The following is a 13,723-nucleotide window of genomic DNA, read 5'->3' as shown; positions in this document are numbered from 1 at the left end:
GCTTTAGGAGGGAGCCAGGAATTCTTCAGCACCATAACAAAAACGGCCACAGCGTCGTCTACAGGAAAAGCTAACAACGTATTTTTTTTTTTCCGTAAATGATTTGGGAAAAAAAAAAAAGGAATTTTTATTTTTATCAACACTCACTTAATTTGCCTTATGAAGATCTGCCATTTTAAGAAGGGAGAGGAAGTTAAAAAGAAAAAAAAGGAGCCTAAATTAAATATGGAGATGTGTTTTCAGAGAATGTTATTTTTTGATGAGTGAAATCGAGGGGGGAAAAGCGCCATAAAACAGTCTCTTAAAATCCCTATTATTTCTAACTAATCTGTCAATAGAAGATCCACGTGTACATTTTTAAAGGGCTTACAGACTTCTGTCATAATATTGACTATTGAGGCCCAGCACAGTTAACCTGGCCTTGGAGTGGAGTGACACCTGCTTAGTTAGCACAGTTGGCCCTGGGTTCAGTACTGGTGGACTGAGCCTTTGATGGTATTCAAGTGATATTCACACTGAAGCCACCAACACCTTTTGTTCAATAGAATCAGAATATATTGGCAAATGATAGAGTTGGTTTTTTAAAGACATTTGTCCTCGCTGGCACAAAGCACACAGATTATGAACAAACATGCATGGTTTAAATATGAGTGTTTGGGCCTTCATGTTTTATAAACAAACACATGCACACATGAATATATTTTTTTCACCTGAGCACATAAAGGATTTTTTTTATTTCTATTTCATTTTATTTCTGTTAAATTGTTTGACAGTGTCCAATAGTTATAACTCTATAGACACAATTCAGACATTTAATGCAGTTTAAATTTATGTAATGATGAAGCTAAAAAAAAAAAAGTCATTATCAATTCCATGATTTTTTTTCTCCTCCTAGGCAGGAGCTGTGAATCCAACTGTAAAGTTCTTTATTGTAAATATAGATTCCCTCAGCTCAGGCACTGGTGTGGCTCCCATCCAAGTCACTGCGCCTGCATCCGTGGCGACAGGGTAAGACACTTCACCTGTAGATGGTTTCGCACTTGCTGGGCAGAGCATTGCGGACACAGATGGTGGCATCAGTCATAGCATCATGTTGTATCATTGATTCATTCTTTTGTCCAGGAGCTTCCCGTTGGCACAGTTGTAATGACAGGCATCCACAGTGAATAGGGCAGGCAGGCGTCACTGGAGGAGACAGACAATAGTAACCAGAGGAACGAATAAATATGAGTCTAATATGCCAGGTGGTGATAAACGTTGTGAAGATAACCAAGGTGGGCAAAAGTGATGGGGAGCTAGCGAGGGGTTCCAGTGAGAAGACACAAGGTTAGGGTGCTGTCTCTTCTGGGATGCCTTGTGGGACTACTACAGGCAGAGGAAATCCAAAGTCTTATAAAGAGTAACCTCACAGAGGAATGGAATCCAGTGAGGGAAAGCAGAGGGTAACTCAGGTTAAGGACCACATGGGGTTTTCTGGGCATGGCAATATGCTGTCTCTGGCAATGTGTGTCTACTACACCTGGTGGTCCCTGCTGTGACCTGTCAGTTTATAGCCCACACATGTCTGTGGAGAAGCCTCTCAGGAAACAATCCCCAAATCTGAGACCAGCTTTAGATAGCAACAGTGGTTTAAAAACTTTTTTTTTTAAAGCACTGAACACTCTCATTTGGATGAACTATAATTCTCTCCTGCAATGTAAGACCCAGAGAAATTCAGAGAAGCTGTGGGTCACATTTGGGAACCCCAATAGTTGACTATCCCTCAAGATGTCACTTGCTTAAATAACCTTAGATATTTGAAATCCTGCTAGCAAGCACTGTAAGACCTGAGTCATTTCTTTTCCTCTGAAGACTAGAGTAGGTACAATTCTCCATGCAGCTCTTGAATTCGGTCTGTTATTTATGCTGGTTTGGTTTAAGTAGCAGCTATCATGTGCTGAGCATTTGCTGTGTGCCAAGCACGGGCTTTAACACATGATTTCTCTTAACCACTTAAGCTATCTTAAGCAGTTCTCTTCGCAACAGCTATGATGGCCTGTTTTTTGTACAGATAAGAGAATGAAGTCCAGAGGTTAAGAACAAGACCTTAACCTTGGGAGGGCTTGTTCAGTCAGTCTCTCTGGATAGAAGGCAGGGTGGAGTTGTGGACGACTTTGAGGAACTTTCTCTGTGAATATATCTGGTGCTTTCAGGGACTCAGAGATGTCATTAGAGTAATGGTGGAAGCACACTGTTATTTTGAGTTGACATCATCAAGCTAGGTGCAGGCTGTTTCATGCTTAGAAAGTCACCAACTTGGTCAGAAGTACCTGTTTGGACATGGTTATTCAAGCAAGGAATCTTTTTTTTTAAAGTAATTTATTCAGATTACATCTCAATTGTTATCCCCCCACTTGTATCTTCCTGTTCCCCCTCCCTCCCTCTTTTACCATATTCGCGTCCCCTAGTTTGTGACAGAAGGAGACCTCCTTCTCTACCATATGATCACAGCCTATCAGGACTCATCTAGATAGCTTGCTTACCCTTCTTCTGAGTGCCACCAGGTCTCCCAAACAAGGGAAAGTGGTCAAATGGGGGGGCAGCACCAGAGTTCATGTCAGAGTTGGTCAAATGGGGAGGCACCAGAGTTCATGTCAGAGTTGGTCAAATGGGGGGGGGGCACCAGAGTTCATGTCAGAGTCAGTCCCTGCTCTCTCCACACAGCTGTGGAGAATGTGCTGTCCATTGGCTAGATCTGGGTTCTAGTTTACTGTATGCATTGTCCTTGGTTGGTACAGTAGTTTGAGCTGACCCTCCTGGATCCAGATCTGCCAGTGTTAATGGTCTTCTTGTAGATTTCTAGGACCCTCTGGATCCTTCTATTTTCCCATTCTCCCTTACTTCTCTCACCTGGAGTCCCAATAGGAAGTCCCAGTATCTATCTCAATCTCTTGCTAAGGGAAGACTTTCAGGGGACATCCCTGTTGAGCTAGTGTCCAATTAAAACTGAGTATATACTATGTGTATTTTTCTGGGTCTGGGTTAACTTACTCATGATGATCTTCTTGTTCCATCTATTTGCCTGTAAATTTCAGGATTTCCAAGCAAGGAATCTTATCAGTAAAAAATTTAAATCCAACAATTTTCCATGAGTTTCCCCCCTAGGTATAAAACTATAACCAAAGATTCTAAAATCTGTTATTTGTTTATTTGTTTCAACCTAACAACTTTTTAAGTCACCATTGATTAAAAGCCATCATTTACAATTCATGGTATGCAAAAGTGTGTGTGTGTGTATGTGTGTGTGTGTGTGTGTGTGTGTGTGTGTGTGTGTGTGTGTGTTGGTGGGTGGGTTGTGGGGGGCTGGGCACCCTGCAGCATTTTTATCCAGGGAGGAGCTACCAAAATTTCATATAAATGACTAGGAGAGTGAAGTGACAGGGGTATGAAAAGCAGGTTGGAGGCATAGGAAGTCCGGTGGCCGGATGAGTTTTCCATAGCCAGAGGAATCAAAGAAAGCTTCCTGTAGAATGCGCACCGAAGGGCTGGATTGAAGCAGGGCAGAGGCGCGGGTAGGGGGCAGGTAAGCACTGAAGTGGAACCCACGGGGCATGAGAATGCATGAGGCTGTGGGGGGGGGGGGAGGGAGGGGTAAAGCCTGGGTGTACCCGCTGTGACCTCTCCATCTCTAGCCAACACCTGTCTGTGGAGAGGTGCAACCCAGAAAACTGTTCCATCTAGAACCTCTGTAGCCCTCAGAAGTGGTGACCAAACGTCTCCAGAGGACCTGAAAGTCTTTATTTAGATGTGACATAACACTGTGGCGTATACTTCTAGAGAATGAGTGGAAAATGGCTGCTTGTGCTGGGCAAGCCTCCATCTTGCCGTGACTCCTTCCCCTAGGTTCTAGGTCTTAGTAGGACCCGGGGAAGTCCCCAGAACCATCAGAAGTACCCTGAGAGTGATCTGGGGGTCACACAGAAAAAACAATTTGCTTAAATCACGTAGCAAATTATCATGAGAAATAGAAATTAGGAGGACAGAGACCTTTATTTACTGAATGAAAAACAAACAAACAAACAAACAAACAAGGACATGACTACTCCAGGGTATGGTTGAGGACAAGGATTTTACTGTAGATATGAGGGAGCGGAAACAGCCTGAGGCATCTGAAGTCACGCAACCTGCTTCTCAGGGATGAAGATAGCTTTCAAAATCATCCTGTGTCCCAATTCCTTCTTTTCTCCCTGGGACTAGCCACCTGCAAATTCCACTGGCTGAAACAACAGGACTGGAGAGGGTGTGTCTATCGAGGTAACCCCTCCCAGCATCCGCTGAATGGCCCCAGGGGCCCATCACACCCAATTTAGGATTTACCCTGCCCTTTTTCTGCAGGCTCCTCAGGGACACAATAGATAGACTCCCTCTATCTCTCTGAACACTGGGTGACCCTTGGTCTACACACAAGGCTCATCAAAGCCTGAGATTGCCAGGCAAGAGGATAACTGGACTGGTATCCCATCCCTCATAGTCAGCAAACAGATGACACCTGCAAGAAAGCAGACAGATTAGGGTGTGTGTGCTGCACAGTGCTGTTTCCCTCAACCCTGTTGCATCTAACCTCACCCATCCCTGTTCCCAGCAATCTGTCAGTGGACCCGGGACAGTTGGCATCCCTATGAGAGCAAAGGGTGGCATGGAGCCCATGGCCAGCACTGGCAGTACGCCGGCTTCTTCTGGTGATTCACAGAATTAATCACTCCCCAGTCTGCAGTTGCTCTGTGTAGCATACTCCCCATGCCCACCTCCCCCCTGCCCCATTATTCCTTCTAGTTAGCAAAGCATAGCTTATTTTAAGAATCATTAATGTAGAACTGAAACATTTACACAAAGCAGAGGCAGGGATGTCACAGAAAAGCCTTTTGTGAAACGCTTCCTCTTTGCTAGGACAAGAAGTCACTTCACAAGATTTGCAACAGCAAGATATTCCAAAGCAAGTCCTGTGAGTGTAGCCAGCTGAGTTTCTTCATAAAATTTAGCATAAAAGTAACTCTCAAGGAATAAATAGGTTTCACCGAGGAAGGAATTGTACACTCGAGGAATCACAAGAGTGAAACAAACTAAGAGGGCTTCCCAGTGGGACCGGCAGACTATGTACAGGAGAGGCAAGTACAAACAAGAAAAGCTGAAGCCATCTGCCTGATTTGAATCATCATTCTAAAACTTTCTGATTGGTTGGCCCTGGGAAAGTTACTTGACCTCGCTGCACTTGTGTTTCCTCATGTGCTAGGCAGGACCCACAGTGGTGCCTGCCTCCCAGAGTGATCATCAGCGTTATAGGAAGCATGCAGCCCCCTGCTGGCACAGAGTCAAGTTCACATCGGTATAAGCTCTTATAAACCCAGAAATCCCTCACCGCTTCAAAATTAAAACAGACCAAATTCCCTTTGTGACTAATGAAGCTCTGGTTGGGTCACTCTGCCCAACCTATGACAAGAGACTCAGGCTTGGTTGTAAGGGCGGGAATCACTCAGCATTTTCCACTTACCACAAGAGGGGAAGTCTGCTCAGTATTTGACCCCCTCCTCAGTCAGCATGCTATTCTGCAAAAGGTAGTTGAGAATCCTGCTGTAGCATGTTGTTTTGTTTTATTTTTGTTTTGTTTTTGCTTTTGTTTACCAGTGGGACTCAAACCTTTGCGTCAAGAATTGAGTTGAGCCATCCATCAGTTTTCCTCTTTCTCATGACTTTCTCAGTACCATCTTGGTGTGACGTTGGCTCAGGGCCATGAGTAGAGGAGAGTATGTTTATGAAAATGTCTCCAAACAGATTGTCTGCTACCTTGGTAAAAGGCTTGCACCAAGCCTTCTCATAGTGCAGAGTACAATCTGAGTCACTGACAGTGACGAAGGTATCAGACCCAGGTTCATTAACCTTTATCTAGAAGTGGACAGGGAGGATGGCCAATGCACATGAGTTTCCTGGCTGCTCTCCCACATTCCATTACCCAGTGTTTTCAAATGGCAAAAAAAAAAAAAAAAAAAAAAATCATCACTTCTCATTGTAGACTTCCAAGCCTGAGGTACAACTTACAGCTTTCATAGATAAAGCTACATACCATGAGCGACTCATCTGCCTCTCTGCAACCAGAACACTTTTAAAAAGAGGAGTGTTTCTGGGTGCCAGCACGTGAGTAAAGAGTCTTTTTTGTCCCTAGGAAATGGGTTCACAGATCTCAATAGTCTCTCCAGAGAGTTTTGTTTTTGTTTTCTTTTGGTTTTTGTCTTTTGAGATATGGTCTTACTTTGTGGCCTTGGCTGGCTTTGAACTTTCAACCATCTGCTTGCTTCGGCCTTCAAAGAGTTTGTTGTGCTGGTGTTATTTGTTTGTTTAATCTAAATGGGCAAGAATGAGTGGATAGGAGCAGGGTTAACAGAGGAGAATCCCTGATTCTAATGTAGTGCGGCTGCCACTGACATCCATCTTCGCACCATCCATAGCTGAGACTGTCTTTACATTGTGAAAGGGACAAGAACCGTCAAAGCAAGAATTCATGGCATCGAAACTCAAGCTTTCTATTGAAACATGGCCACTCTCAATAGTGTCGGCATTGTCTCTCTCTAGCTGCTCCTGTAACTGTGGCTGTGTGACAGTCTATAACATGTAGACCACAAAGACTAAAACATCTACTCTCTGGGCCCCAACTCAATGTTTCTTCATCTTTGGTCTAGGACATGAATTTCAAAAAAAAATTCATCTTTCTGTATTTTATTTTTGATTCTTCCCAGTTATTTGCAAGGATATATTACTCTTCCTGGCTAAGAGTTTCCTCTTGTTCTGCTTGCTTGGCTGCCCTGCACCGGGTGAGTGCGGAAGAGCTGGGCTAGGTTAGAGTCCAGGGGTCCCTCTCAGGAGGTGAAGAGCACTCTCAGACACTGCATTCTGCTGACTCCTGGAACCTAGTGACATTGGTTTGGCAGCAAAAGCTTTGCAAGAAATACCACTGGCACGGGGACGCTTCAGCTGGGAACTAGAGAAGTAAGGACACAGTGGTCATCTCGGAATAAGGATCAAAGTGGTAGAAAGAGAGGCCAACTGGGGAAACTATTTGAATGTTCAGGAGAATGTGACTGCCAAGACATGGGAGTGTGAGGAAGCCTGAAGTGGGAAGATAGCAGTGTGTGAGCTAATGTGATGCCCGGGTGCTGCACTGGTCCTCAGATCCTGAAACCTTCGGTGAAATAACAAGAGACCCAGAGTGTCTCCAGGGCACCAGCACAGGAGGCATCCATGCCATAAAAGGGGAAATGCAAACCAGTGAGTGCTCAGTCTTGGATGCTCAATCAATGCCTGCTGTAGGATTCGGAGCCTAGGAAAGGAAGGAAGAAAAGAAAAAGGAAATTCGAAAAATGCAGAACATGAATTTCGCCTTTCTTTTATTCTTTTTCTTTTCTTTTTGGTTTTTGTTTGTTTGTTTGTTTGGTTTGTTTTGTTTTTTTTGTTTTTCCAGACAGGATTTCTCTAGCTATCCTGAAACTTGCTTTGTAGACCAGGCTGGCCTCAAACTCACAGCCGTCTGCCTGCCCCTGCCTCTCTAAGGGCTGGGATTAAAGATGTGACTTCTCAGTCTTTACCAAAAGTGTTCAGCTGTCACACCTTTACCAGGGCTGATTACTATTAGGGACGTATTTATAGTTGGCCTTTAAATCCAAGTAAGTTCCTTGATGCTGATTCTCATAATTCAGTCAGTGCTCAGCCATCCTTCAGACAAGGATGAGGTGTTTCTGTTGGGGACGGGTTGTTAATCATTTCCTTCTGGAAGAACGTATTGCATATTTTGTAAGGTCCTCTATGGGTTAAAGATCTAAAAGTGTCATTTCTTTTGTTAATAAATTGTTACTATTAAAAAAAAAAAAAAAAGAAGATGTGCCCCACCACGCCTGGCTAAAGTTTGCCTTTCTTGAGAGCTACATTCCTGGAGAATTTAGTGAGCACCTGTTTAATGAACAAGACCCATGTTGGCCCTGCCTCAAAGAGCGGGCAGCCACTCCCTGAGAACAGGCTGGCCACAGGGGAGGATGAGTACCTGCCAAAAAAGCCCAGAAAGGGGAGTATTCAGAGTGGCAGAGTGGAGGAAAACAAGGCCATGGGCCCAGAGGGGGGGAAAGTAAGATGAAAGACCCATCATGAACCCCTGACAGAAGGGAGCCAGGCTTTGATCAGACACTGAAGAGAAGTGACGTACGAATAGTCACCAAAATCACACCAAGGAGGGGCAAAAAATGTCTAAGAAAAGAAACCACCCAGAGCACAAAAGGTTAGGAAGGCTAGAAGAGTAAGTTGTAAATTCCGCACATGTCACCATAAGTCACGACACAATTCTAAGAGTACTTGAAGGTAAGTACTAGGGAGGATAGCCTGCTGGAACTGGCTCTATAAATTTAGGTTAAAATACTACAAAATACTTTTGTTCACAAGGGCCACCTTTTGACTCTGGAGAAATGTGTGTTGGTTTATAGTTCTTTGATTTGAAAAGTGTGTAGAGGCACGGGATCACTTTTTTCCTCCCAATCTAGAAATGAAGCTGATAAAAGGGTCAGCTATAACTTCTTCCTAATAGCAAGGACTTGTCAACAACAAAGACTAAAAAAATCTATTATCTGGGCCCCAACTACATGTCTCTTAATTTTTGGTCTAGAAACACCACTGAAAGGGGCATCTCTGCCAGTGTCCCTGACCTCACTGACTTACTCTCAGGCAGCAGAGAGGAGATGGGAAAGCCTCACCGTTGACTCTCTGTACCAGGGGTCAAGATGAGGACTTAACAGTCCTGACCCTGTGGTTTCAGTCACCTGTGTTGAGTCACTTCAGGGTGTGTCTTCTGTTTTTTTCCATGGGATATACTTTAACTTCTTTTAGAAATTAAATTGCATATTAAGCTTAAGGGAAGAGAAAATGTTATGCAATCAAATGGTGCTCTTAATAATGTAAAAATCTGACTTCTCATCAAACTATGTCTTAGGTTTTCATTGCTGTGAAGAGACACCATGACGACAGCAAGTCTTATAAAGGAAAACATTTCAATGGAGCTGGCTTATAGGTTCAGAGACTTAGTCCATTGCCGTCATGGTGGGTAGCATGGTGGCAGGCAGGCAGACATGGTGCTGGAGAAGGAACTGGGAGTTCTACATCTTGATCCTCAGGCAGCAGAAGAAAACTATGTACCACTCTAGGCAAGCCCACTCCCACAGTGACACACTCCCTCCAACAATGCCACACCTCCTAATAGTGCCACTCCCTTTGGGCCAAGGATTTGAATACATGAGTCTCTTGGGGCCATTCTTATTCAATCCACCACAGACTAGGTTCCTTTCTAATAAGTAAAATGTTCACTTGCAACAAGGTCTGGAAAAACCATATTTCTTTTGTATGTGTGTGTGTGTGTGTGTATGTGGTGTACATCTTAGTACTTGCATGTGTGTCGGCTCATGTATGTGTGTGCATCCCTGTAAAGACCTGAAGTTGGTTAGCATGGGACATCTTTCCGGATGGTTCTCTACTCTTATTTATAGAGCGGGGTTTCTGGCTGAACCCGGAACCTGCCAGTCCTGTGTAGTAGTCTAGCTAGAAGGTTGACCTCGGGATCCCCTGTCCCTGTCTCTCTAGTGCTGGGATTGTAGGTGGCTGCCATAGCTGCTTGGTTTCTACTTGGATTGTTGGGAGGGGTGGGGTCAGAGTTTTAATCCTTATGTTTGCAAGGCAAGCACTTGATCTACTGAGCCATCTCCCCAGCTGCACACTTTCTGAAACCCCGCCCCCTTCTTCTCCTCTCCAGGGACCACTACTTGTGTGAGGTGGTGTGGGTTTCAGAAGAAAGAATTTCTTTGCAGTGGCTCAGGAGGATTCAGAACTATTCCGTTATGGTTATCTGCGACTATGATAAGACCAACCCAATATGGAACTGTCCATTGGTAAGATTTCATGGGGGGGGGGCTCTGCTTTTTTTAACAGCATGGGACTCGAGGGAGGTCTGTGTCCTCAGAGTGAGTGAAGGTTGGGCCTAATTAGGTGTAGTTTCTTTTCTTTCTGAATCCATATCCAGCACTGAGGCAGCAGGCCAGTCTTCCCTGTCAGGGCTTGATATGCGATGGTGCTCCCATTTCGCCTTCGCACACTAGTCACGGTGTGTTAGTTGTGGAAAGGATCATTTGGGGAGGGGAGAAGGAGTGAGTAGAAGCCCAGGAGACAGAAGTTGACGTCTGTGTTCAAAATAATAAAGAGGACCAGAGCCTGCAAGCAAAATGAAGGTTATTTTAACATATGAACTATAAAGGATGGGAACTAGCTAGCTGAGCATGTGGGCAACAAAACAAATAGCAGGAGGGCACAGCACCATTACTAGACAGCAACCATCTCTAAGCAGAAAACTGACTTAGAACCTAAACACATAACCGTCAGCCCGAGAGGGTGATGATGCCGAGGGGTCCCAAGTGTTGATCCAACTGTGAGGTACCCAGCCAGGACAACTTGAAGTCCTTGCAGGTTGAGGAATTAAGCAACTTCTCCCCCTGAGAAACAGCATCCTTAGAAGGGACAGGAGCCGAGTGTTGCAGGCATATGCTGTGACCTCTCTGTACCTCCCTTTCCATTCTGGTCATGAACCCTGCATTTCACAACTCTTTTCCTAGATGAGCATGGGGCAGGTCCTCACCCGAGAACTTCAATGATATTTCATGTCTTGACTGACTCATTTGTTTATGCAAGACACATTGCTTAAAATGTCCCCACCTTATTACTAAGCTATGGGATTAGGTTTTTGTTTTGTTTTGTTTTGTTTTGTTTTTAATTAACTAAACAGCCTGCATTTCTTTTAAAAAAAAATGCTTTTGTTCTGATGGGGAGTGTAGTTGTAAAGATGTGCCATAAGACTTTCTGTGCATTGAACATTTACAATGGCAGGTACAGTGGAGCCTGAGGCTCAGGGAGGTGAAAAGGTGCTTAAGTCATAAGGCACACTTGTACTTGAACTGCAAAACCAAACCGGAGCCCTTTGCTTTCTGCCGACTCATCACAGGGCTGAAGATAGACACAGAAGGTGATAACTGTTCCTCTGCCGGAGTCAAGTGAACAAAACAGGGAGTTGGCTTGGGCAAAGATAGAGAGCTATCTAGGATAAGATGCCCATGTGCACAGATAAGAGAGAAAGGTCCGTTTAAGCTGAGGATGGTGCAAGGACATCCATAGTGAACAGCCTAGAGCATGGAGGGACTGACTGTGTTCACCACCTAAGCTGAAAGGTGAGGGACAGGATGGAAAATGAGGCTAGTGACTTAGACCTTGGCTCTAAGGGGGCGGGGGGGGGGGGCAGCGCCCATGATGAGGTGCTTGTATTTATCTTATAAGGAATGGAGAGCTGTTTGTTTCAGGACTCTAAGATGAGGACTCTAATGGGAATAGAGCCGTCTATTGCCAAATAAGATCGGCAGGAGCTGAGCAGGAGGGGTCATGGACCAGAAGGAATAGGAAGCAGCTGAGCATCCAATTAGGACACCGGCAGTAGACCATGAGAAACATCCCCATGGGAGTATCTGTAGGGAAGGACAGAAAAGCTGAAGAAAGGGTCTAAGGGAGGTTTCTGGGAGAACAGAGGAAGAAGAGTAGAAATCTAGACTGAGTGGCTAAGAAAGAAAAAGATCTAAGAATAGGCTGGCGGGCTAGGGGAAAGCAAATGTAGATTTTGTGCTTGTTGGATGTAAAATGCCAGTTGGTGCTTCAGGCTGGCGCCACGCAACAGGGGTAAACAATTAAATGCAATCACGTGAAAAAGTAGCTAACATTAATGGAATTATAGGAGGGGAGGTGGTTTTCATTTAGTTTGTCCTAACTGCAATCTCATTCGTAATGCTTTTTTTTTTTTTTTTTTTTTTTTTTTTTTTGTGGGGCTAAGGAGGTAGCTCAGTTGGTGGAAGGCAGGATTAGCATGCCCGAAGGCTTTGGTTGGTTCAGTTTCCAGCACTACATAAAGCTGAGCATGGTGGTGGGCCCATGTAATGCTAGCGCTTGGGAAACCAAGACAGGATCAGAAGTTCAAGGCTATATTGTCAGTTTGAGGACAGCCTGGGATACTTGAGACTCCTATCTTAAAAAAAAAAAAAAGGATTTCACTATTATCTCTTTGAAACACTGCACTGTCCTTTTCTCTCCCTGCAGGAGCAGCAGCATGTTGAAATGAGTACTACCGGCTGGGTCGGAAGAGTAAGTGTTCAGAGTTAATGGGTTCTATATACTTCTTGTCTGCTACTCGGAGCTGCCATATACGTGACTATCCTGGGTATACTGAGGCACTTGTTACTGATCAAATGTGAGTTGGCCCGTTTCTCAGCGTGTAGGCTGTGCATACCCAAGAAGGTAAAGGGACCGGAAACGTCAGAGTCAAGAGCAGAACTGACAAAGCAAAACATGGTCTCCAGACAACTGCTGCTTCCAGGGAGCCGAATGCAGCCACTACCGGATGGCTGCCAGGAGACAGAGCGCGCTTGTTGATCTGTTGTATGAGTTCTGTCCTCTGGGAGGCAGAAAAAGATTTTTCAACCCAGTGTGGATAACAGCCACCGGGAACAGTACCGACCCAATAGTGCCCAATGCACACCTCTCTGGAGGAAACCACACATTGGTGTGCACTCTGAGGAAGGTCTTTAATTGGGAAAGCAAGTAAAACCTTGGAGACTCTTGTACACGCGCAGCAGCATCCACGCAAGTCTGAGACTGTGCTGTGGAAGAAAGTGGGGTGGGAGTTGGGGGCAGGACTCCGGCCACCATGACATCTTGCCTGAAGGATGGAAACGGAATGAAACTTAGCTTCGATGAGTACATGTATTAATCCTTCTGTAAAAGGGAAACAAAGTGACACAAAAATGTAAACATTTCACATCTCCCCCCCCCCGCCCCCCCCGGAGTGAAAGCGGGCAGCGAGGCTTCAGTCCAGGAAGACGACCCCTTTCTGCTGGGCTGGGAGCTACTGCAACATGCACATGTCCCTTTTCTCCAGGCGCTGACTGGGCAGAGGGGAGAGGTTTGCCAACATGAAAAGTGGTTTCCTCCATGGCAAGAGACATGCTACACTTCCTCACGACTCTTTGAAAAAAAAAATATGTTTTTTCCTCTCTGTATTTAACCAGACAGATGCCACTTTTCACACATTTCTTCTAGGCACAACTCCATCCAGGGGAAACAGGGAAATGTATTAAAAAGATAAGGCTGTGAACATAGGTCTAGAGAGGAGAATGTGTTTGAGGGCTCTCCGTAATGAGAACACCAAGTGTACTGCACGCCTCAGCTTGCTCCATAAATGAATTCACTTTGAATCACTAAGTAGAAGAGGCAAGCATTTTCCTTCCTTCCCCAAGTGGGAGCTGATGAGAGAAGACACATCGAGGGCGAAGTGAACCAACAATCTTAAAAGGCCAGCCCCTACCTGCTCATAACACAGCCAGGAAATAGAAATTAAAACGCACCGTGGTCCTTCCAGGCTGGGAAACACACTCTGCTATTTAAACGTATTTTCTGGGTCCTATCTTTTATTGAAAAAAAATTTTTTTTAAATGTAATTTTTGTTCTACATTTTCATGTAACCATTTTTATTTTTTATTTTGGTAAATTGTTGATCATCTTTAGCAGAAATGAAAAGGCTCAGGATAAAAATAACTGTATGAATGCTTCCGTGGGAAATCTACAACAGATATTC

The 13,723-nt window shown here is 44.6% G+C and overlaps 1 protein-coding gene across 1 annotated transcript in view; it reads left to right on the top strand.

The window, feature by feature from the left end:
- The window catches only part of DPP4 (dipeptidyl peptidase 4), an 81,649-nt gene that overhangs the window by 39,390 nt on the left and 28,536 nt on the right, over positions 1 to 13,723 (top strand). Inside the window, exons 10-12 of the mRNA XM_084800053.1 lie at positions 896 to 1,008; positions 9,815 to 9,950; positions 12,190 to 12,234. Coding sequence (XP_084656179.1) covers positions 896 to 1,008; positions 9,815 to 9,950; positions 12,190 to 12,234 — 294 coding nt within the window. The remainder of the gene's footprint in view (positions 1 to 895; positions 1,009 to 9,814; positions 9,951 to 12,189; positions 12,235 to 13,723) is intronic.

The sequence above is a fragment of the Acomys minous genome (genome assembly GCF_964271855.1).
Source record: "Acomys minous genome assembly, chromosome: 10".
Lineage (NCBI taxonomy): Eukaryota > Metazoa > Chordata > Mammalia > Rodentia > Muridae > Acomys > Acomys minous.
Note: the sequence above shows the minus strand (reverse complement) of the source record. Positions and strands in the feature narration are given on the sequence as shown.